The sequence below is a fragment of the Juglans regia genome, chromosome 11 (assembly GCF_001411555.2).
Source record: "Juglans regia cultivar Chandler chromosome 11, Walnut 2.0, whole genome shotgun sequence".
Classification (NCBI taxonomy): domain Eukaryota; kingdom Viridiplantae; phylum Streptophyta; class Magnoliopsida; order Fagales; family Juglandaceae; genus Juglans; species Juglans regia.
The window spans coordinates 17,348,497-17,373,426 of NC_049911.1; the positions used below are offsets into that span (position 1 = coordinate 17,348,497).

Sequence of the window (24,930 nt, forward strand, 5' to 3'; positions counted from 1 at the left end):
CACTTTGTGTCATAATGACATTGACATCTTTCAAATTTTCTTGTGCCATATGTTGACCTTGGGGTGTGGATTGAGCTTGAGAAGGGAACTTGCTAAGTTCATTCACATTCAAAGAACTCATCATTTTGGATACATGACTTTTTATCTCCTTGTTTTCTTCAACAACCTGAGTAATCAAATATTCAACCTTTTGATTAGTTTTACCATGTGCCTCAATAAAAACATGTAAAGTATTTTCTAAGGGGTTCCTAAAAGAAGAAGATGCATGATACGGTGCAGGGTAAGCTCTTGGTGGCTATGCAGGTTGCTGATTTTCAAATTTCCAGCTGAAATTAGGGTGATTACGCCACCCCAGATTGTAGGTATCTGAGAAAGGTGCAAAAGGCTTCTTGTACATACCTAAGGCATTACATTGTTCCTCATACATTCCCCTCATTTCAATAAATGTGGAGCACTCTTGAGTTAAGTGATCTACCCCACCACACACAAAACACGGTGACTCTACATGAGTGGCCATGTGTGTTGGCTTTAAATACTTAGTCTTTAATACCTCTAACTCCCTCGTAAGCATCCCAACTTTTGCTTTTAGGTTATCATCTTCCCTAAGATGGTAAATTCCTCTACCATTTGGATTTCCAGCAGGCCGTGACCTATTTGTACTCTCAGTAGCACTAGGTCCGGTCCAAGTGTGAACTTTTTCAACAAGCTCATTGAGATATTCAATAGCCTCATCTGGATTTTTCTTAAAAAATTCACCATTACATGTCATCTTTATGAATTGGCGCTCTCTAGGTGTAAGTCCCTCATAGAAATAACTAAGTGCCAGTTCTGATATCCATGGTAATAACACATACTCAACAACTCCTTAAACCTCTCCCAAGCCTGATATAAAGTCTCATTATCCTTTTGTGCAAAGGTGGAGATCTGTCTTTTCAAAGCATTGGTCTTATTGTGGGGAAAATATTTGTTAAGGAATACCTGTGCCATCTCACTCCATGATCCTATGGATCGTGGACTTAGTGAGTATAACCAGCTATTTGCTCTATCCTTCAAAGAGAAAGAAAAGAACTTAAATCTCACAACATTTATCTGTAGCATTATGATTATGGAAAGTCGCAACTACTTCCTCAAACTCTCTAATGTGTAAATAAAGATTTTCATTCTCAAAATCATAAAAGGTGGAAAGTAGTTGTATCATCCCTGTTTTAAAATCAAGTTGATGAGTGTCGGCTGGAAACAAAATGCATGATGGTGTGGCTGTGCGTGTAGGGTGGAAGTAATCCTGAATAGTTCTAGTGGGTGGATCTTCGTTCTCACTTATTTCTTCTGAACTAGATTGATTTGAAAATAAAGGATTTGAAAATTTGATTTTGATTCTAGCACAGACCTATAAGCAAATCTACCCAAGGTGTCTCTATATCTGTGCATACAAGGTAAAAAAATAATACGAAAAACTAAAAATGCTACAAAAAGAAAGAAAAAAAATAATGCAGCAAGCTAAAAGAGAGAACTAAGTTATCGCCTTTACAAACTGCTGAAATAAATTATTTGTATCAATTTTTCCACCGTTTCCTAGCAACGGCGCCAAAATTTGATTACGCCCAAACTAGTAAGCATAGTATAGTTCAGGGAGTCGATTCATAGAGAGTCGGAAGAAATACAACAAGTCCCAAACCTGAAAGAAAAGATCAAATTATAATATGACACGAATCTAAAAATTCTACCTAAAGCACATAATTAAAATGAGATTAGGGCACAGATAAGAAGACAAGTAAAGCTTTGGGCTTCCATCAACCGGATCCAATATTCTGACTTTTTCAATCCAAACTATATACACAATTAAGAATTATAGCACTAAATTCCTAATTGGAAGATATGACATTATATTCATTTACTTTCTCAAATTTAATTTTAGAATCTATTCTCCCTTTACAAACCACAGTTTTCATATATAAAAATGAATATCAGATCTAAAGATGACACTATGTTCTCAAACAATAATGTAGCAAAAGATCACATCAATGGCATGAAAGTCCAATGTTTTGAATACCGTACCGGACGCTGTACCGGTCAAGGCACTGGAACGAAATATTTCTGTACCGATATCGTTTCAAGATAGCGTTTCGGGATAACATTTCGGAATAGTCGATATATAAATAAATTATATATAAATACATATATATAAATTATAAATAGTCTAGTCTGAATTGAGGGTTAAAAAATAAGCTTGTAGTTTGGAAAAACAAAAAAAAACAAACACTAGCCGAAATATCGGCCGGTACGGGCCGAAATTGAGGCCGGTACGGTACAAAATTCAAAACTATGCATGAAACGCCTGTTTAAGTCACAATCATATATTCATAATCATATGGCTCAACAAAATCAAACCATACCAAGATTTAATATAATTATCTCAAACTTATAATATCCAAAACAAATAGAGAATTGAATCCTAGAATCTTAAACAATAAAGTTTAATCTATGAATTGAAATAGAGTCAAAGTATTGTCACTAATCATTTTCTGCCCTAGGCTTTACCCAAGATTGAGTTCTCCATGGAAAAACTGAAAATAAATAAAAATAGTATTTTTCTCCTCTCTTCAGAACTGAGTCATCTCCTTTTTAAAAACATTTAATTTCGTACTCGTGATATGCTTATATAGGGTAGGATAGAAACCCTAATGTCTTCATGATTTTTGCATAAAAAATGGCCTAAGTTTTAAGACTCAATTTGTCAGCCACGTACATGCTTTAGGAGCTTGAATTTAGAAATCTTTATAGCAGACAAACTTGTATCCCTTTCAGATAGATTTCCAATGCATCAAGAATCGTATCAATCCGATATGTGAGTGCAGAGTTACGATCAAAATACTAAAGTATGTCCAGTCTGGCTCCAAGCGAATTTCGGACTTGGACTCCTTGCGGTTTCCTTTTGTGATTGCTTTTTTATCCAAATTGCTTTCAAACCCCATCATTATCCTTGTTTGAATATTTCTACACTCATTGAAATTTATTAGCTTGTTCCAACATCTTGTCCACTTGAAAGTCCTCCTTTGAATTTGACAGGGCTTTGACTTGCTCTTTTATAAACTCTGAAATTAAACATAAAAATATTCTAGAGAGTATCCCAAAGTAAATAAAAATTCAATTCAAGAATACACATTAATTTCTATGATTTCTATTTATATTTTAGCATTTTAGTCCAATAATATGGTATTTAGAGTGCACTTTCGTACACTCATCATCCATGAACTCACGCAGCATCTACGAGTCCTTCTTGCCAGCTCGGCCATGAACTAGGATCGTGGCTAGACCCCACCCAGAAGCACCGCCAGGGTTATTTTCATGTCATGGTCGTCAGTGGTCATGCATTCCTTGTTGAACCGGGAGAGGTAGGACTTCAGGCTCTCATCCTCTCCCTGTTTGATGGTGAGGAGGTAGGCTGCTGGGCACCACCTTCTTCGACTCGACATGAACTGGGTCAGAAAAATTTGGGCCAACTCGCCAAAGCTATCTACGGATCTGGGCGCCAGAGACCCAAACTATACTCGCACTAGACCTTTTAGGGTCAGCAGGAACGCCCTGCATGCTACCTCACCTAGGAAGCCATGCAATGCCATGTGAGCCCTGAAGGTTTCCTAGTGCTCGAGGGGGTCCCTCCCTCTATCATACATCTCCATGGTTGGGACCCTGAATTTGGTGGTAGGGGCACGGCCATCACCTTCTTCGTGAAGGGTAGACCAATGCTCATGAGTAGCTGGTCCACCGATGACGACGTGCCCACCTTCCGTGCAATCTCTTCGTACTTTCTTTTGAGATTGCAGAGCTTGTCCAACATGTTCTTTCTCTCTTTCTCCCTATTTGCCCCAGCTCCTACGTTCCTGGACCCCATGTGCTCGCTATCGCTAGGATCTGCCTCCTTGTCCTGCACTCATTAAGGCTTTCTGAGCTCCTTGTTTTCTTTGCAAAGTGTTTGCACCTCGTCAGTCAGGTTCGTCATCCATTCCTCCATGGTTTTTAGCCTTGCCTCCATGGCTTTCTCTGTGTTCTTCTGAGTTATCTGGAACGGATTGTCGCAGGCATACAAAGTACATGCAAGATCTATCTCGACGTGTAACATCATGTTTCGTATGTCTTTGGGCCAGGTTCCATCAACTCAGCTCTTCAGAATTGGGCCTGCAAAAATAGAGAAGAAGGCAACTGTGAGAGGGTGGCCTAGGGGACGGGGAGTGATGGACACCAAGGTGGACCAAGTCTTAAAGATCCGGTGCAAGTTTCAGATGGGGCAATCACAATATCGAGAGCTAAGATGTGCAAGGAAGCAATGCAAAGATTGGTGCAATCCACTTAGGATGAGTTTAGCAAGAGCCGAATATTCAAGATGAGCTTGAGAGAAAGAGATCCAGTGATCATCCATTGATACAAGTTCTGGAAGAGTGCAACATAAATTAGGGCCTATTATTATGTTTATGTGGCTGAAGGCCTTGGATTTGCTTATTTAATTAAAAGGGGTTTATTTTATTAATTATAGGAATTAGTCTAGAGTAATTGGGTTTGAGGATGCGACCCACATATGTCTTATTTCTTATGAATTAAGATTTTTAGGAAGGTCTTGTATTTTGGCCAATGGCTTATTTGGAAAGTTACATTTTAAGAACTAGGGTTTAAATAGGTACTATAGCCGTGACACTATTCATCCAGGGGTATTTTTGGAAGAAAGGGTATTATTTTGGTTAGGTTTTTAATTAGATTTTTGTTTAAATACTCTTAATAGCCTCATTTTAAGAACTTTATGAAATTTGATGAATTTATTCATTGTGAGTTGAGTTTACTCCTCTTGTTCTTGATTGAACTTTTGAACTTATCGAAGGTAAATCACAACATTTGTGACGTTCCTCCTTATAATCTGAGTTCTTGAGACAGGTTTTTCAACGGGTCTAGGTTTTAATATAATCTAGGTTCTTGAAACGAGTTTTCAATGGGTCTAGATTCTCCATCCATTGACTTGATTTTGGCTTTCTTGGGGAGTTTTCAAATTGATTGTGGGTTCAAGAGATTTCATTCCCATGGGTTCATATCATTTGGGGGAGTCTCCGATGCCAAAGTCAGTAAAATCTCTTAGATGTTTGTAAATAAATAAAAGAGTCTAGGAATTAGAGAGAGTTTCTCGTATCTAGAAGTTGTTATTTATACCATAAGTCTGGGGGGACAGATCATGTCCACCCCCATGGAGTCTATGTCCTTCGTACTTTTCCTTTTGTCAGAGTCTTTTAATGCAACGTGCTGCGAAGACGTCATTAATGTGGCATGTAGCTCGGATAGTAGTGCCATTAATGTGGCGTGGTTCCCCAATTTGCCTCACCCCACTGGCATCCTTGGTAGTCCGTCGATACCTTCCATGTCGTAAGATCGAGGGTCCACCTTACTTTCTGCCTAGAACGTGAATAGGTACTCAAGGGCTAGACACTGTTCGAGGGTCTCTAGGTCGATGAGTCCCATCCCACTGCAGTACGTTCCCTCATGGAAGTCGCGTCCAAGGGAGTCTACCCGTGGGCTGGGCCGAAGAGTCTACTTGTTTTGGGTTGGGCCTCTTTTCCCCTTAGTTGACCTTCTTAGGCTCGCTGAGATAGAGGGGGGGAAAACCCCTTACACCATGGGTCAACGCTCAAACGACAAGCTGGCATAATGTTCAAACGTTTGTGGTTTGATGCCCTCATGCTTGACATGGCAAATTCTCAGCCAAGTGTCGGTCACTATCCAAACTTTGCATCTTATAGTCTGATTGTTAGGATTTTTAATCCTGATATAGCTTGTATCCTAATTCATTATTTTCATCTTGTTAAATCCTAATTTTATTTTTATGAGCCTAATTATATCTAAGGGTTTTTATAGTAAGTTTTATGTTTATAGTAAGGAAAATGATAGTATGCCCCTATGATTTTGCCCCCTCATTTATTTAAATTTTTTTATTTTGTATTTGTTTAATGGTTAAAGAAATGACTATTAATGTATTGGTGTATTTTTTTGTTTTTTAAAAATATTTAAAGATAGTTAAAAAAATGTGGAAAAGAAAAATAAAAAAAATGAAAAAAGTAGCATTAATTTGGCCTAGAGGGCAAGCCTAGTGGTCATCGCTAGACAACAAGGTAGCAATACCCTTACAGTAATACATCTTCCCTCCTTATACGAATCAAATCCTCAAAATTGAACATTACCAATATTCACACCTTTTGTGGCTAATCTATCTTAATAATCATAAAGAATGAGAACTATGAAGCTCATAGATCTATTTTCTAAGACACTACTCTTACCCTCTCTGATATATTCACACCTTTTAGTTTAGCTTGCTTATGGTGTAATATTCCAATTCCTCTATGATATATGGCAATGTCTAATAATTCCTCTAATTTGACTTCTCTAATTCCCTTGCCAAGTATTAATCCAAGTTTAATCCAATAAGTATAAATTGAATATCAAGGTTTGTTAGTAATTATTCTTCGAATGAGATAGCAATTAGTTCATATCACTACCCATGCAACTTTCCCGACACATGAGGTTTGCCGAACTTTGAGCATCTAGTTCCCAACCTTGGAAATGCAGAGTTTTTTTCTTCTACCTTAAGTTCTTCATAGTAAGTATTCATTTTCTTAGGGTGTAAATCTTGCAGAATGTCTCACTTCATTAGTTCTGTCCGTAGACTCAGTAGTCTCAAGACACTACGAATCTCCCTTTAAGCTATCGTTGCAACGTCTTCCAACTTGGTGAATTCTTTAATTTATAGGCATGCTACCTTGTCCCTAACAGGATGGTGCAACCTGTTGCAAACGTATTTCATAGCACTGACAACATCTTCTGGTAACCTGCAATCAGAAGGTAAAAGGGGTTGGTGTGTCTAGGGACACTTCTAGTGCCTAAGTCAGTATGTATTCTGGAGAGTATTTCGAATGAATGGGGTTCAGAAGTTACATGAGACTTGTCTCTTGACCTCTATTTATATGAGATGGCCGCACGAGGATGGGGTCTTGCTTGATGGCATGATTTCCTCTGTTCCCTATTGGATCACAAATTTTTAGGATTCTTGGTTGGCTATTATCTTGAAGGAAGTTAATACCCTGGGTGAGTATTATGGGCGTGTGTCATGTGGGAGACTATTTTTTCTATTACGTCATTAATTAGTGATTGATGACTTGCGGATTTGAATTCGACGTTGGTGTGCAATGGCCATTGACCCCTGATTGATGTTTGCGGGCTTCTATCTTCTAATCCACTAGCTCCCATGGTTGTGGGCTCGACCCACTCTTTGCGAGGGTCCATTCGGCCCTCCACAACCCATACGAGAATTTACCTACTTAATCTCCTCATCCAAAATGGGGTAATAAGAAAATCTCGCTAGCTCAATGAATTTGGCCGCATATTCTTTTACATTAGTGTTCTGCTTAATCGAGACCATAAATTCATGAGCTTCCTTCTATTATTGGCCTTGGAAAAGAAGTGATTGCCAAACTCCTTATGTTAAGGATAAAATGAACCAAGCCAAACCCACTAGGAAAGGATCACTAGAAGGAGAAGGAAGGAAAAAACAAAAGCTAAAGGAGGTAAAAGCAAATGAAGTTATGTTAGACACGTTAAGGGGAAAGGTGAAAGGGACATAAAGTTGACAAGGGATCAACCACTCTTGAGAAGCCTAGTAAAAAGGAGATGTCTCTACACACAAACATCATCTTCTTCCTTTAGCTAACATCGGCTTCTTCATCCTCTTGCTAAAAGGAAAAACGGTCTTCTTCAACCTCCATTATACTAAGATTAGGGTTGTAAATAAACCAGTTTATTTGATAGTCCGCTCGATACTCGCTTGGTTAAATTGAATTGAACTCGACTCATGAAAAAAAACTCGAACGTGAAAGTAGATACCCGCTCGATAAGTAAATGACACATACCTGACTAAACTCGACTCGACTCGACTAAGATTCGTTGAGGCCCGCTCATTCATATATTGACAAATATATACATGCACATATGTATATATATATATAAGTATTAGCTAATAATATAAGCATAGCACTTTTATAATTAAATATATAATATGTAACTTCCTTACTTATGCCTATTTATAGAATATGTTTCATAGCTATATTTTATAATTTGTACAATAATTAATCGATAAGATTTAATAATTTCATATACTAGTTTGTGGGAACCATATATGAAATAGATATATGTTATCATATTATGTGCATGTATTAATAATTTTTGTAGGCATATAATATATTGTTATTATGGGTAAATATCAACTAGTAACATATAAATTATTTATAAATTTTTAAAATCTTATAATTCAATAGAGATTCTACTTGTTAGTTGTACAAATTCAATATTAATTTTTTATTTATTTATCTAATTTATTAATTATTAAATCTTATTATAAATAAATAAATAAATAAACTCGAGCCAAGCCTCAAGCTTGAACTCAAATTAGGAGTTTAGCTTATTGAGTCGAGCTAGAACAAATGTTAAATAAAAATCTCAAGCTCGAGCTCGAGTTTTTTAGCCAAGCCGAGCTCGGCAAGCCAAATACCAGCTTAGCTCTGCTTGATTACTGCCCTAACTAAGATATACATGAGGTCATGATGGACTATAAAAATCTCCATACATGGATTTTCTCCTAAACCTTCCATAAATATAGGCTTTTATGTTGAACTACGTAAATGCGTGTGATGCCCTTTCTTGTGGTGTGACTTTAATAAATAATTTTAGAAAATGAGATTAGAATTGTTAAACTTTTTTAAAACTTTTTCCTTTCCTTCCCAAGATAAAAAAGGTTATATGTTTAAAACTAAAACCTGATTTGCAAATTTTAAAGACATTTTACAGCGGAAATCATTAAATTAAATCACAAAGTCATTTTACAAAATATGAATTCAAACATTACATAAAATGTGCCTAGGCTCCTGTCAACTTTTTTTTGGGTCATGTTTGTCCTAATTCTCCGTCCTCATTTTGTTCTTGGGAGGGGGAGGGACATACATTAGAAAACAAAATGAGTCGAATACTTAGTAAGCATTACTTCATACTGTAAAAATATACTAATATAAGTTTTCATTCATGCATTTATCATAACTCTACATACTTTACATAAATTTATTTTGAAAACATTACAAGGTGATGTTTTCTTTAAAAAAAAATTCATTTCTCATAAAACATTTTTCACACATTGTACATTATATCAAAAAAAGCTAAATGATTACACAACATTCAATTTAACTGTTATCAGTTTCTATTGGCCGATACATACTGTTACGCACTGTACATTCTGACCGCTAGTAGAGACACTCAACTTTTAGAAGAATTCAACGGTTCGTATGCCCAGAACCAGGGACGGGCAACGAGCTTGCACCGCTTTATTTTATGGCCCCAGCTAGATTTGACAATCACTATTACCTCAATATTCTTAGTCAACCAAAATTCATTGCTGAAATTAACATGCCAAATGGTTTGAGCTTAGAGAAAGATATAGCTACTCTTGAGAGTGGGAGGCCTTTTAGGCCTGTCATGTTTGATGATATTCTAAAAATATTTACTCCAGAGGTAATTAGTAGCATCTCAAGCAGACTAAGGCAGGAATTAAGATTGTCAGGAATTCCTAAGCTCCATCATGGATCAAATGCATGATGAGCTACTTAAACTTCAAGGACAGTCTTCATTGTTCAATCCATTGTTCAACCCATTCTATTGCTGCACCTAGACCTTCATCCGACAACTATTCGTACTGTTGAGGATGTACTTCTTTTAGTTTCTGCACCAGAACACCTTAAGGGGTGACGAGCCTCAACAATTGGGAAGGTTGGGATTGTGACTGCATGCAAATCATTTAAGATACAGACTTCGTTTGGATCTGGATCATCAATTCATCTCAACTCATCATTACAACTTTTTTAAATTTCAACACAAAATATAATAAACAATTCAACTTTTTCAAATCTCAAAATAATAATAATATTAAAATAATATTTTAACAATATTTTATCATCTCAAATCAACTTAACTCAATTCACTTCAACATCCAAACCAAGCCTTAACTCATCCAATGATGATGTTATTGGACCACCCAGCAGTGAGTGATGATGCAATACCCGTACCTTGTGGGCAACGTGCTCTTAGGGGGAGAGTTTTTCACAGTCCAAGAGCGAGTACAAGGCCCGTATAATTAATTTGGGTTTATACATTTGTTGGGCACAGGCTACTCCATCTTATTTTGTTTTTTCCATTATAAGTTAGGTCCATTGTTGTTTAATCAGACTATCCTTGTAGTGAGTTAGGGGCTTGGGGGCCCTTTAGGGTACTTTTCCTTTCATTTACTGTTTTAGGTTGAGTTTGGATGTTGAAGTGAGTTGAGTTGAATTGAATTGAATTGAGATGATAAAATATTGTTAGAATATTATTTTTTAATATTATTATTATTTTGAGATTTGAAAAAGTTGAATTATTTATTATATTTTGTGTTAGAATTTAAAAAAAGTTGTAATAATGAGTTGAGATGAGTTGATGATCCAAACGAACGTTTAATGTTCAGTTAGTCAGACCCATATCTGGGACAACTTTGTTAGACACCAGACTATATGTATTGAGCCTTGGGGGCTCTAGGAAACCATCCAAAACGTAATAGATGTCAATTCATTGGGTGTGTCACAACCAGCATATCATCAACTACACATCTGTTATACGGCAGCACAGAGAAGGCTAGGGTTTGTCAAAGTGAAGTGAAAGTGAATCTAAAGGGAAGCGTGTTTGTCGTGGGCCATGGGCCTGTGTTCGTATCGGACCTTAATAAATTGCCTTGTTCATTTGCAGGAAGGGAAATGTTAGTCATGTGTTGCTGAGCTGTAATGGGCCCAGGCCTTATGTTGAGAGTCTTATTCTGTAGTAAGCCATAGTAGTATCTTTAATTCCTAATTTCCTATTGGTCGAGAATCAGATAATGGGAGGGGTCTAGAATAACCTTCTCTTAATTTCTTCTTTAAACCACATGAATGACGTCCCCCATTCTTCAGAGGACTATGATGAGGACAACAATGTTATGTTTAGGCAGCCGCTGCTGGCATGATCCCTTGAACATGGGATGTTTGAGAAGCCCTAACTCGCACCACTCAAGTTAGGGTTCCTCTCTCAACTATTTCATTCCAAGCAAATGGAAAGTCCAATCCTTTTAGCGAAACACTTTAGGGCCTCCCTGACAAAGAATCATGTTATACATAAGTCTTACATTTTCTGTATATTATTTAAAATATGTGATTTTATTTTTTTATTATCATATTTTATATTTCATGAATTAAGAGAAGAGGGTAAAAAAGTAAAATTATATATTTTTAAGTAATGTACAGGAGTGTGAAGTTTATGTTTAAAATTTTTTCCCTAACAAAAGACTGCACCTAATATTTTTTTTGCAAGGAAATACACAAGGATGGTCCCATGGTTGGCCGCTGCAAAGAAAATTGTTTGATCACTCCACTGACTGAATTGCTTGAGACATTTATTACAGAAAAATCTCATGAAAGGGTGCACTGAGCTTGCATATCTCAAAATGGAAGTCAAAAATCCAAAACTCTGCACCTTTTGAATTCTAGGAAAATGTAGATGAACAAAAGCCATCTTCCAACCAAAGAAAGCACCACCAAGTTTGAGAAAGAGCTATAAGAGCTGAACATCTCCAAAGCACCAATAGACCAAACTTCTAAACACCTATGCATAAATTCAAAAACAAAATTAAGAAGAGAAAACCTTCTGACCGGTTGAGCTTATGACCCACTAAAACCAGCCCGCCAATAATGTTCTGCCACATATGCATTTCATTTTTATGATGGTGTGACCGCACCTCACATGATAAGAAGAACCAAAGCCTTCTGGCTTTTGAATTTTCCTTTCAAACAATAGAGGGAAAGGGATTTTTTCCTTTCTGGATTTTATCACGATATTTAATTCTAGATTTTTCCCTACTCATTTGTAATATATACTAGAATTCTGACGTTGCTTTCGTTAACTTGGTGTTTGGTTGCACAGAAAAAGTTTCCAGAAATATTGTCGCATAAATAAGAATGGTCCTTTATTTCTCATCACTCTCCTCCTCTGAACAGAAAAAAAAATGGTCAATTTAGACTCGTTTTCTCTTTGTTTAAGTGTAGTGCTTTCACCAAGTCCTCAAGTGTAGTGCTTTCACCAAGTTCGGTAAAGATTAGGCACAGCAAGAACATAGCAAAAACAGGCTTGATGAGGAGCTTAAATGTCGCTCTCGGGATTATATGGGTTTTTGGGTGGGCAACAACTAGACCAATAGCCGTGAGGGAAAGGAGCTTCATCAAAGAGATTATTGTAGTTAGCAAATCTTCACCATTGGATTCCATATTATTTTGAAAATCAAAGTTTCTCAAGGGCCTTCATCATCATGGATTATCACTAAAATCTACTCTCTACGCCATGGAAAAATCTAAAGCATTCACTCTTTCCAGGAGACACAAATGCGCAAGAGGAAACCACAACCCAATCTCATGTGCATGTTTTGTTTTTGGAAACTGGGTACTTTCGCCCCATAATATCTGGGCAATTATTCATGTGGGCGTAGTGGGCGACGGACTAGTGGGGCGAAATCGGCCTGGGTGAGTGAACGACTGAGATGGTGGGCAATTTCTGAGGTGGGCAACGGATACTCGGTGTCAGACTGGTGGTGGTGGACTGGTTGAGGTGGATTGTTGGTGGTGGAACTCTGCTCGACGGTGAAACTGGAAGCACATCTCAATTCCTATGAAGCACATATCAGTTTCCTATCTCTTTTGTTTGCCTTTTTTTTTTTCATGTGAATGAGTCTAAGTTGAGTTCGGTGTAATTTATGAGGTGGCATCATGTAAATTGAAGGCTGTTATTTGAAGAAAAGTAGCCCAACTGCTTGAAGCAGTTTTGAATTAAGAAACAAAAACTACATCCGAGCTATTGCTCATACAAGGTACAGTAGGGATGTGAAATTGGCATGATTAAGCTTGGGCACTAGTACGTGGAGTGGAATGAGGCTAAAGAAAGTTTGACATTTTCAGAAGGGTAAGGCGGAGACACGGGCAACACATGAGAACCACGTGCACATTGAAGAGGGACGAGATTGGAGTAGGGAGAAGGTGGAGATGAGAGGGTGATTATAGAGTGGTGCGTGGCCGATTGTGGAGACGGCTGTGTTTGGGAGCTTAGATTATCTTACACTATCTTATTATTATTTATAAATAATTTATTATTATTTATAAAAAATTTTATTTTTATTTATAAATTATTTGAAATATTCTTAAATAGAAATAAACATTACCAAAAATCCTAAAAAGAAATTATAATGTTTTATAAAAGAAAAATAAAATAGAAAAAATTGTTAGAGTGACCTAATATTGACAAGGGTGGGTCAACATCTGCACTTGGGGCACTCCCTATTTTAAGTTTTTTTTTTATATTATTTTTTTAATACTTTTAAATATTAAAATAAATTTATAATATTATTAAATAATATTTTTTTAATTATTAAGTAAAAAAGATAAAAATAAAATAAAAAATTGGAGCAAGAGCTCCGAACGTAGCATTTTCCTATTGACAAATCCGACACAAGAGGGGGAAGGTCCATCCGCCCTGGAGGTGGGCAAAATGGAAGAGTACTTTCGGCTGGAGTTGTTTTGAGTGGCTGTACGTCTTTGTTCGTCAAAGGTTGGTTTTTGTTTTTGGCAATATTTCCATTGTTTTGTGCTGACGCTCCGCTCCGCACCGTGAAGACAAGTTCGGTGTGCCGTGTGAAATGTTTTTTTCATATGCCACATTTTATATAATGAAAGTGCCCTCACGTGCTTATCATTATGTATTCAATTTGTCAATTTGATATAAAAAATCAAACTTTGAATCGAGAATCTTTTGGGGCAATTTTCTTTTCCGAATACTTTCGTCTCAAAACTCAAAAGGTCCGAAATGTATAGATGAAAACTGGAAGCCGATTTCCTTTCTTTGACAAAAATCTCGGGACTTTACCAACCGGCCTCTCAGCGACCACCCTCTTCGAAAATCCGTGTCGAGTTCACCCTAAGTCCCGAGATTCAATCGGTATATTGGGGTTTTCGGACAATAAATCATTGGGGTCTGCTTCAAAATCACATGGTTCCATTACCCAGTTCCCGAGTTTTCGTCGAAAGGGTTTTTCGAACTCTAAATTCTCGCCCCGCATAACCTAAATCTTCTTCCTGAGGTGTCTTTTTTTGGCTGGATTTTCAATCTGGCTCTGCTTAAAAATTTGTAAAGATTCAGTATTTATTACCCAGTCTTTTCGGGGGGAAAAGGATGGTTCTGCAGTCGGTTTCGGCGTCGTTTCCTCTGACCACAACAAGTGGCTTTTCTCGGTCGGCTAGAGTTGCCGTTTCGAGTGCGGGGAGGATCAATTCGTGTTGTTTTATGCGAATGAAGGAGCAGAGAAAGGTTGTTTGTGCTTGCGTGGCTCCTCCTCGAAATTTGGGAAGCGATGAATCCTCCACCACCAAATTCAATGTAGTTTTGTTCATTTTACATACCCAGTTTAGTAGCAAGCGTTGCATTTTATTGATTTGTGGTAGTCTCTTAAAATAGGTTCATATTCAAAAGAAATTTGCTCTGGTTTGTTAATTCCAATCGCGAAAAATCGCGTGCGGTTTCATTCACAAAACTATATTCTTCTTTGGAAATATGACAGTGTACTAAAATTTTCATACAGTTTCCATCTTTCTTGTAGCTTATACTGATATCTATTGCTTGTTTCACTCAGTAGTAATTCTCTATCTAATGGCTAATAACCAGTTCATTCAGTTATGGCAAAATCCACTAACAGTTTTTGGATTGGATTTTAATTTTAACTGATATCATCCAAATTGCGATTTATTGACTTCTGCTGCAGTCAAATTTAGTTGCATTGTTTCTTATTAGTTTGTATTGGCTCAAACTAATAAGCTTTTGCTTCCTCTATCTAGCATTCAAATGAATTTTAACTTTAAATTTCTTTTGCTTATATTCTTTCGCTTCCTATGTTCTTAGTTGGACTTTACTTATAAAAAAAACAAAAATGTTCTTAGTTAGATTGATGACTTGGTACGATATTATGATTCAAATGCTCAAATTCACTTCATACTGATCCATTTTTCTCTTCATAAAACTTATGTTGGATTCTTCTTTTGTCTCTTTACTGTTTCCTGACATGGATTATCTTGCTAGGATTCGTTTAAGTCAGAGAGTTTAAGCACAGTTCGGGAGCCTGAGGATGATTCTGATGTTCTTGTTGAGTGCAAAGATGTCTATAAGTCATTTGGCGAGAAGGATATATTGAGAGGTGTGAGCTTCAAGGTGATTTTTAATTTATTTTATTACGTGTTATCTATCTTAAGAGTGCATCTCTTGTGCACATTTCCAAAAATATTCAACAACCTGCAAGAAGTTGGTGTTGGGGCCTGGATATATATTATATGAATTAAGAGGTCTATACATATATAGCTCTTTCTATGTGGAACATCTTTGGATAGCTCATGGATTTTTGGATGTATGCATCATGTGATAACCATTGTTGTCTCTGTTTCTTTTTCTTTTAAATGTTTGTTTTAACCCTGAAGGTGACATCTAAATACGGGTGACATCTACTTAGTCTTCAATCCCAAAAATAGCATGCTAGAGATAGATTGTTTATTGTGCCTCAAACATTTATTGAATAGCATCCTCTCAATGAAGACTCTAGATTCTCAGGCCTATGAAAATATCCTCGATAGCATTTGAGCAATTAAAACATAAAGACAAAAAATACTCAGAAAAAAAACCTAAAGACAAAAAGTGATTCAAATACTCAGGTGAAGAGATACATTATACAATAAATTTTTGGATAAATGAATCAATGGTTACAACCCATAAAAAGAAACCTCAATATTAAACTTAGTCTTCAATCACAAAAATAAACATAGATTCATTATTGTACTACAAGCACTTATTGAATAGCATCCTCTCAGCGAAGACTCCAACTCTAGATTCTTGGGCCTATGAATCTATTCTCGATAGCATTTGAGCAAACATAAAGATAAGTACTCAGAAAATAAACTATTCATGGCAGGTTCAAGAATAGAAAATATGCAGTGTATTCAGGCATAATAAACTATTCTCGAGACTTCATGGAACCTGACCCATTGTGGAGGTTCAAGACTTCATGGCAGTAGTGGGGATTGCAGCAGTTTCCAATGGTTTTTTGGTGGTTACAGAACCCAAAATTGGGTGAGAAGGTAGTGTTGGGTTGTGGTGGTCTGGGATCATCCACTTTACCTGGGTTGTATAACCTTGGTCCATTTTTAGTTGGGAATACAAGTTAGAAGATCGACCTATATTGTGATAAAATACTCTCTCCCTCATTCGATTGAATAAAGGGGTACTGAATATTTGCTGGTGCTTTCTATAAATGTTGGGATCTTATAGTCTTAATATTTTAAGGGATCAATATTGAGAATTTTCTTGGGACAAGATCTTGTGTACTTGCAAGGGGATATGTTGTTGTCATCGCAATGATTGGTTCGTCCATTCATTACAATCATTTTGATTAGTTTAATTGCTTTATTCAGTTCGACACCTGTATTTTTTTTAAGTTGATCATTAAAGGTTTCAAAGTTGAGGGGGTTTGAGTTTATGGTACAAATATGTTCAAGTTTACTTATTGTTACTATTGTTAGGGATATCTTCCGAATCGGATACCCTATTATATCAAATCCTAAAAATCTTCTTTTTATTGATAATTTTTTTTTATAAGTAAAAAATATTATATATCAAAGGAGAAACCAAGTATATTGAATGTATACAAGAAAATACCTTGCCCAAAATGACCCAAAAAGCCCCCAATGACCCAAAAAGCCCGTGAAAAGAACAACCCAAAATACACTAGACCGGTCCCCAACCATTGTTTCTCGTAGAACTAAAACTTTACCCAAACACCCAACCCCAAACCCTTGATTCCCCCCGTCTTCACAATGTCCTCCCTTTAAACTTCCCTCTAGTTGAGTTACCACCCTTAGCGTCGTAGTTGATTGCCCAAGAAAGACGCTGTAACTCCCTGCTTTTCTTGAAACTTTTGGTTTCAAGCTTGTGACTTGCCTCAATTGCAATGATTAGTTCATTGAATTGGTCTTCAAATCCTCCATGTGAAATTTTCACAAACTGTTGAATCTCGTTAACTTTGGGCAAAATCTAGTCCACTATTGGTGGAAGAGACATTAGGGGAGCAACGTTATCCCCAGACACAATATCCAATTGCACTCCCGACTCTAGACATTCATCTACACGAGGCACCAATGCCAAACCCTTTGGTTCTCCAGCAACTCCATTGGTTCGCTCCAATGGTATCATGGTCCCCATTGGAGATTCTGGGGTGACAGCAAGTCCCTTTACCTCTGGGGTTCCTACATCTCCTTCAGACTTTGGCACACTACTTTCCTTCAACTCTGACGAGGGAGCTTCGGGGACTAAGGGTGTAGTACCAACTATCGGTCTATCTTGTGTTACATGTGGCGAATGACATTCCATTACTGATGTCTCTACGTCGATACCTGATGTAGACCCTATTTCAAACAACCTGGATTTCCTTTTGACCCACCATACTCTCATGGATCTAGAAATAGGGACAGAGCCGAATCCGATCTTCCGTTTTCCTTTAATTGAGTTTAAATGATTTGGGCCTATCTTGTTTCTTACAATCCTGTTGCCTCCAACTGAAAGCCTGTCTATTTTAGGAGACAAGAAAGCTATCGCTGCCTTCAGCTCGACAAGTTGGGTTTCCATCTCCTTTTAAGGAATTGTGCATCTCAACAAGCTGGTCCTGAGACGTGATTTGCGGATTCACTTCACTTTGAACTCCCGAAGCATAATCCATCTTTAGAGCTGCAACATAGGATCGCCTCGCCACTGAGGATGTACTAGGATCTTTGTGCACCTCCAAGTTTTCCTTCGCTGACATGCCACCAACATGTCTGCTACACGACTCCCTAGCAGAGCCACATCCTGCAGCACCTTGTACTTCCAAACCGTTGCTCCCTCTCTTGCCGAAGGAAAAGTCACACAGCACTTCCCCCATCCTTCTCTAACCACTGCACCTCTCCTCAGGAATGAAAATAAAATTCTTCCTACCACCACCACCATACTCTTCTACCGCCATATAACATCCTCGAGCATTTGAGTAGTGGTGGGCAGTGAGAAAAAATCTTGTTTTTCATCCTTTGTGCAAGCTTTCATGGCCTTAGCCAGCCACTGCACTGTTGTCAAACCCAAAACCAACTTAGAAATCACCCTTCGACCCCTTTCAGTAATGGCCAACATACGCCCCTCCTTCACTAGAGTAAAGGATTTAGTTATATGGCTAACACCATAGAAGAAGCCATTCTGACCAACTCCCCTCCTTCAACAGCCATTCATCATCACATTGAGACCAGATCAAAAATCTGCTACACAGATACACGGCTAAGGACCACTGGTGAAGATCAATGGCTTCAAACTCAAAGCTTGACGCTGGAGTACTCCCAGAAGACTCGCCAGAGAGCGTCGACTTAGTCTGTGTCGACGACACGACCAACGGATACGTCGGGAGGATTGTCGAAGTGCTCTGAGAGACAACAAAATGAGATCTAGGTCGCCGGAGGGTGGATCGACGCCGGAAGGCCCTCAGCGAGGTTGCCTGGGTCAGTCGGCTTTATCTGTGTCGATCGTGCTGTGTCTCTCGTCAGTAAGGGTGGGTGGCGGCAGAACAAACACCAAAAACAGATCTCAAAAACAGATCTAGAAGAAAACCAAGTCGCCGGAGGGGTGACCAACGCCGAACGACCCTCAACGTAGACGCCGGGGTCCATTGGTCTATTCTGTGCCGCTGGGAGCCACTTGCCAGCCTAGGTTACGGCAAAATGGATTTCTCTCTTACGGGTAATACTCCTTAGGCACAGGTGTATCTCTCGCCGGCGGGATGACTAGCTCCGGACAACCCTTCGTGAGATCACCAGGGCTCGGCGATGATATCTGAGCCGACGGTGAGCAACCACTCGCCGGCCAAGGCAACGACGATATATTATCTCTCACATGGGTGTTTTCCGAAGAAGGCAGGGGCTGTGGAGATAAGAGACTTTTTATTATTGATAATTAAACGATTGTATTAATAAGAATAGGCATAATTCAAGTACACAAGATGGTATACAAGAGGTAACACCTATCTAGGAGAAAATGGAAACAAGAAAATCATGAAGATCAAGGCCATTAAAATCAACAGCTTTGGCCCATAAGAGCAAAGTTCTGACAAAAAATAATCTAAGCTCCTCTAATGTGCGCTCCTTGTCCTCAAACATCTGGTCATTACGTTCCTGCCATACCCACCACAGAATACAAATAGGTACCATCTTCCATATAGTTGTGATTTGTGGAATACCACCTAGAGTTCTCCAACTAGTGAAAATGCACCACTATAGCAGGCATAACCCAGGCTAGCTCTAACCGTTTGAATATATCGTCCACTAGCTCTAAGCCAGTCTCACCGCTGTTTTTACACATACAGCACCAGTTCACTATAATCCCTGTGTTTCCGTAAGTTATTCATCGTTAGGATCTTGCCTAGGGAAGTTTTCCAAGAAAAAAACTCCGCTTTGGGAGGCACTTTATTTCTCCAAATCGTTCTCTATGGAAAGTGATTGTTCAAAAATTGTGTGAGAGACTTATAGAAAGAGCGAACTGAGAATATACCTTTACCTGCAGGTACCCACCACAACGTGTCTGATCTTTGATGACTCGGTTTTATAGAGAACAAGAGTCTAAAGAAGTCCTCAAAGCTGTCAACTTCCCAATCTTGCGCCGCCCTAGTAAAGCTAACATTCCATTGAGCTAGGGCCCTAGATATCTCCATGAGTTCCGCCACTGAAGCTTCTTTCTCACCTGCAAGCCTGAAGACTAAAGGAAATGAGTACTTGAGGGCATTATCGGCACACCATATGACGGGCAAACACCCCCCATCCTCATCTAATATGCCTCCAAGCTACACTCCATACGCCCCTTGTACCTCCCTAGTGCTCCACCTCTCCCATATACCTCCATACTTACAGTCAATCACCGACTTCCATAAAGCTTCTGGTTCTTCCACATACCTCCTAAAAATCTAAGGAGATAATTGGCAGGATTTATTGCTAATTATTATATGAGTGAGTAATTTAAATATATGCCCAGGAAAATATTATCACACACACACATATATGTTTTGCTAATTATTTATTTGAAAGAGACACAGAAAACAACAGGTCACAAGATAATAACCATGATTCATGTTTTACATGCATGGAAATTTGAAAATACACATTTAAGTCCCCCATAATTGTTTCCATAATATATCCTTCCCTTTTAATCTCGTTTTTATGATAAAAATTAAAATTTTTTTCTTCCTTATAGATATGTATGATGTATCTAATGCGTATCCTCTCATATTTGAGCATATCTGGTATGGATATGTATCAAGTATGATACGACATATATTTTGAGTATGAGTATCCAAGCCTCCTTACTAGTGAAGGATTCTTTGGTCAATTCGTTCTGGTTTGAGGGTCGTTTATTTTCTTTTTCTTTTCTTATTTAAATTTCTCGTTTTATGTAGCATTAATTTCTGTTTCTTTGTTTCCTTCCTCCCTCATATAGATTAGACATGGGGAAGCTGTTGGAATAATTGGCCCTTCTGGCACTGGGAAATCTACTGTTCTAAAAATTATTGCAGGACTGCTTGCTCCGGACAAGGTAAATAATTGGATCTTTCATATGCTCCTAACCTTGCTTAACTGGCTTATGATTGACACTTTCAATAAGCTTGATATTATATGAATCTGTTACTCCTTGAGTGCTGTCACACTGCATCTCTCTGTTTAATGAGCAGGGAGAGGTTTACATACGAGGTAGAAAAAGAGCTGGTTTGATCAGTGATGAGGAGATATCTGGCCTTCGAATTGGATTGGTAAAGTTTCATTTAAGTTATATATAACTTAGTCATTTTGGTTTTCTAATGTGATGACCATTTTAATTATGTTTTACTACATACAGGTGTTTCAGAGTGCAGCACTTTTTGATTCTATGACTGTCCGTGAAAATGTTGGTTTCCTTTTGTAAGAAACAGTCAAGCTATCTTCAGAAATATAGTATCCTATTATACTTTTCTCGTTGGGACTTTGTACAGATAATACTGAATTTAATTTACTAATAACTTGAAAATGCCAGAAATGATTAATTTCTGTTAATTGCTTAGGTACGAAAACTCAACCATGTCTGAGGATAAAATTTCAGAGCTTGTGACAGAAACCTTGGCTGCTGTTGGCTTAAAGGTATGTTTATGTGTCAATTTCTGTATACTGGATCATGGTGATCTTTTCAATATTCAAATATTTGGCTTAATTGACCATAACTAGGTACGCAAATTATAGCTTTTGACATTATTCCCATGGCACTTCTTTTTTTTGTTTTTTGGGGACTGGACTGTTGCCAATGATATTTGCAGTTTTTCACGTATGATTTTCACTCAAGTTTTGTGTCACCTTTTCATTTCCCACATCTACATTTTTCACGTCATTCAAATAGTCATGTAGAGTTGGGAAGAATTTGAGGCTTAATGAATTAGGGCCATCAGATAACGTCAATTCACTTCATGTACTAAACTGAGAAATCTACTTGTCATTTTGTCTAGTTTTGTATCTACGTTTCTGTAGAATGGCTTTGTTGATGTACCTTAAAGATTCCCTATCTTGTCAAGTTGGTGGAAACTTGTATTCATTGAATTGTTTCAAATTCCTGCGAATGCTTAATTACACCAACAACTAGCAATGCTTGCTGGCTCCAGTCCCTCTTCACTCCCCTTCCCTTCAGCTTTTAAGTTTTCTAAACTTCAGATTTAAATGTATTCAAAATCTCACTGAGTGCTGTTCAGCAAGTTGAAGATCGGTTACCATCCGAGTTGTCTGGTGGAATGAAGAAACGAGTTGCTCTAGCTCGATCTTTAATCTTTGATACGACAAAGGAATCAATAGATCCTGAGGTATGTTGAAGAAATGAATAGATCTGTTGTAGTTTCCTCCTGACTTTATGTTTCTGGGTCTTTCTGCATTACTATTTAATTGATGATACTGTATTTTCTGATGTAGTACTTTATTTTGCTTTATTTTTTGTGGCTGAAAGTTATAGGTGAAAGTATATCTCTATTTGGAGGCTTTCTCATAGGATATATCTAGCTGTTTTTCCTTGACATGGTCGACAAATTCAGATTGTGGTGGTCTATATGAATCTGGACCATACCTTGACCCTTATATTAAAAAAGGACTACATAATGTTACTTTTGGATCTTGATTAGCAAGACCCGTGTTTACAATAGGCTGCTCACAAGGTTTGGTACACATCTGGGTTTTTAAGCCAGAAGTTGAGCTATGTCCCAAAAAGTTGATACTTCTGTTTTCCTATAAAGAGAACTAAATTACCCAATCCTACTTCTCTTCTTAAAAGAAGGATCACAGTTCTAAGAGCAAGGGATGGGGCCATATGACGATTCATCAAACAATCCACTATACAACTCAATTCATGATTTATTAATTTGTATGGCATAACTGCAATTGGTTGCTGCTTAATTAACCGGTTCATTAAAGCTTTTATTTTATTTTTTCATTTTTATCTCTCTGCATATGTGCATGTGTTCCTGCCATTACATTCACAGGAATAAGTAGTGAAGATCCTATTGTTTGTGGAACCCTATCTTGCAAGTTCTAGACCCATGGTGCATAATTACTTTAGAGACTTGAACAATATTGTTAAGACCCCTAATCTCTGCGGTAAAAAGCAAAATTTCCCAAACTCTTCTACAGTAGTAAAAAACAAAAATGGGATTATCGAATGCCTATCAATGTTTCTCTGATACCAAGTAAATGTTAGTTTTTGGGGATAGACAGAAAGAAATGGATAGAGGGAAAATGATGCGTAGTTCAACAATAATGCCCTACCCTCTTAAAATTAATTTTCCAATCAGGTAGAGAATTATGGTTTTTGTTTCCATTTATGCAGTTTAGCTACTGGGATTCATTACTTTTTATGATTTTTGGGACTATCTAACTGGCAAATATGCCAAAACTATATCAGTTTCATACAACTCCACAAATGTACACCTTGTAGAATGGGCATCCTAAATGGTGAGTTGATGTATCTCATTTGTACCCATGGACAGGTGCTCTTGTACGATGAACCAACTGCTGGACTTGATCCAATTGCATCCACTGTTGTTGAAGATCTCATCCGCTCTGTCCACATGAAAGGTGAGGATGCACTGGGAATGCCTGGCAAGATAGCTTCCTATGTTGTTGTTACTCACCAACACAGTACGATTAGAAGAGCAGTTGACAGGTTATCTTTCGTCCAAAATCTCTTTTTGTTATGCTCTCCCCAAATCTAAGGTTCAAATCCTCTTGGGTGCTAACTAGGAGCCATCGGACTGGGAGATTTTCCTCTTGAATTATCCGAGGTGCATTTGAGGGAAACTCCTTGCCGAGGGCCTGTGCACCCCTGAGATTAGTCGGGACGCTGTTCCTGGACACCCGGTACCAATCAAAAAGAAAAAAAAAAAAAATCTCTTTTTTTTTGTTTGTTGCAGAGCGATTTGGCAGAGTACTAATCAAAAGTTTGTCTATATAGGTTACTGTTTCTCCATGAGGGGAAGGTTGTCTGGCAAGGAATGACTAATGAATTTACGACTTCAACAAATCCAATTGTTAAACAGGTAATGACAACTTTTTAATCAAAATAATCAATAGTGTATTTTTAAATTTTAAATTTTAAGTTTTTATTGGTTTGGGAAGTTGTTGAACTTCATGATGATTCTGAGAAGGTTTACATCTTTAATTGTGTTTTCAGTTTGCCTCTGGAAGCTTGGATGGACCAATAAGATATTAGAACTAATCCTATGGTAGTATACATTGGACGACACATGGTCATTGATTCTTATTAGGAGGCTGCAGAATTTCCAGGCATTAGCCAGGTCCAGACGGAGCACGCATATTTTGCCTCTGCCTACCTTCTCTGCAGACTCTCTCTCTCATAGCCAGCAATATTTGAGTTCCCCAATGGGACTTTTGGCTGGCTTCTAAGATAATTCGTGCCCTTTGCATCTTTAGCAACAATCTGGTGTCTGTTTTTAGAAAGGAGATTCATAGAAAAGATAGCTAAGCATAAAACTGAATTCATAAAGTGATTTGTGTTCTTAAAGTAAAGGTTTAATTCTCTCGCTTAACCTCAATTGTTGTTGGTCACTGACTGCAGGCATTATTACATAGTCTGTACTCTCTCTCTCTCTCTCTCTCTCTCTCACACACACACACACACACACAACAAAAAGGCTAACAATTAAAAATTTATATAAGGTAAAGAAAATCAGAACAAAAGAAAAGCATTAAACCAAACGTAAGATCTTTTTGTTTTAAGAAGATTTTTAAAAAGCCAAAAAATAAAAAGCTAAAAACTAGAAAAATTAAGAAAAGCAAAAAAAAAAATGTATTCTCTTTTTAATTTGTTATACTTCTTTTTTGGGTTTTCGGTTTTTTTTAGTTTTCTTAGTTTTTTATTGTGAATTCTTTTTTCAAGGGTACTAGTGTCAACATTTCTATTAAGGGATACATTTGAATTTTTTCATAGTTTGGCAGGAACATAATAATATATTGCCAAGATATACTGTTTGGATTACGAATTGTAATTTCCTAAAGCATTCTTATATGTTAAGTTTAATTCTTTTTTATTTGACTGACCCCATAACTGACTTCCGCCCACTTGGTTCACGTCTCACATCTCCTCCATGGCCTCTAACTTAGGTGTTGACGGTTTTCCTTTTTCTTTCCAAAA

The 24,930-nt window shown here is 37.6% G+C and overlaps 1 protein-coding gene and 1 non-coding gene across 2 annotated transcripts; both read left to right on the forward strand.

The window, feature by feature from the left end:
- The first annotated feature begins 832 nt into the window (after nucleotides 1-832).
- LOC118343916 lies at nucleotides 833-939 on the forward strand. The gene has a single exon (XR_004797703.1). It is a non-coding gene; the product is annotated as a small nucleolar RNA R71 (small nucleolar RNA).
- A 12,944-nt stretch (nucleotides 940-13,883) lies between these two features.
- LOC108993625 (protein TRIGALACTOSYLDIACYLGLYCEROL 3, chloroplastic) lies at nucleotides 13,884-24,346 on the forward strand. The gene is made up of 10 exons (XM_018968604.2): nucleotides 13,884-14,550; nucleotides 15,247-15,375; nucleotides 20,713-20,808; nucleotides 20,945-21,022; nucleotides 21,109-21,170; nucleotides 21,311-21,386; nucleotides 21,986-22,093; nucleotides 23,267-23,442; nucleotides 23,731-23,815; nucleotides 23,950-24,346. Exons 1-10 carry the CDS (start codon nucleotides 14,347-14,349, stop codon nucleotides 23,986-23,988), a joined length of 1,053 nt encoding a protein of 350 aa, XP_018824149.1. The 5' UTR covers nucleotides 13,884-14,346; the 3' UTR covers nucleotides 23,989-24,346.
- The last annotated feature ends 584 nt before the right edge of the window (nucleotides 24,347-24,930 follow it).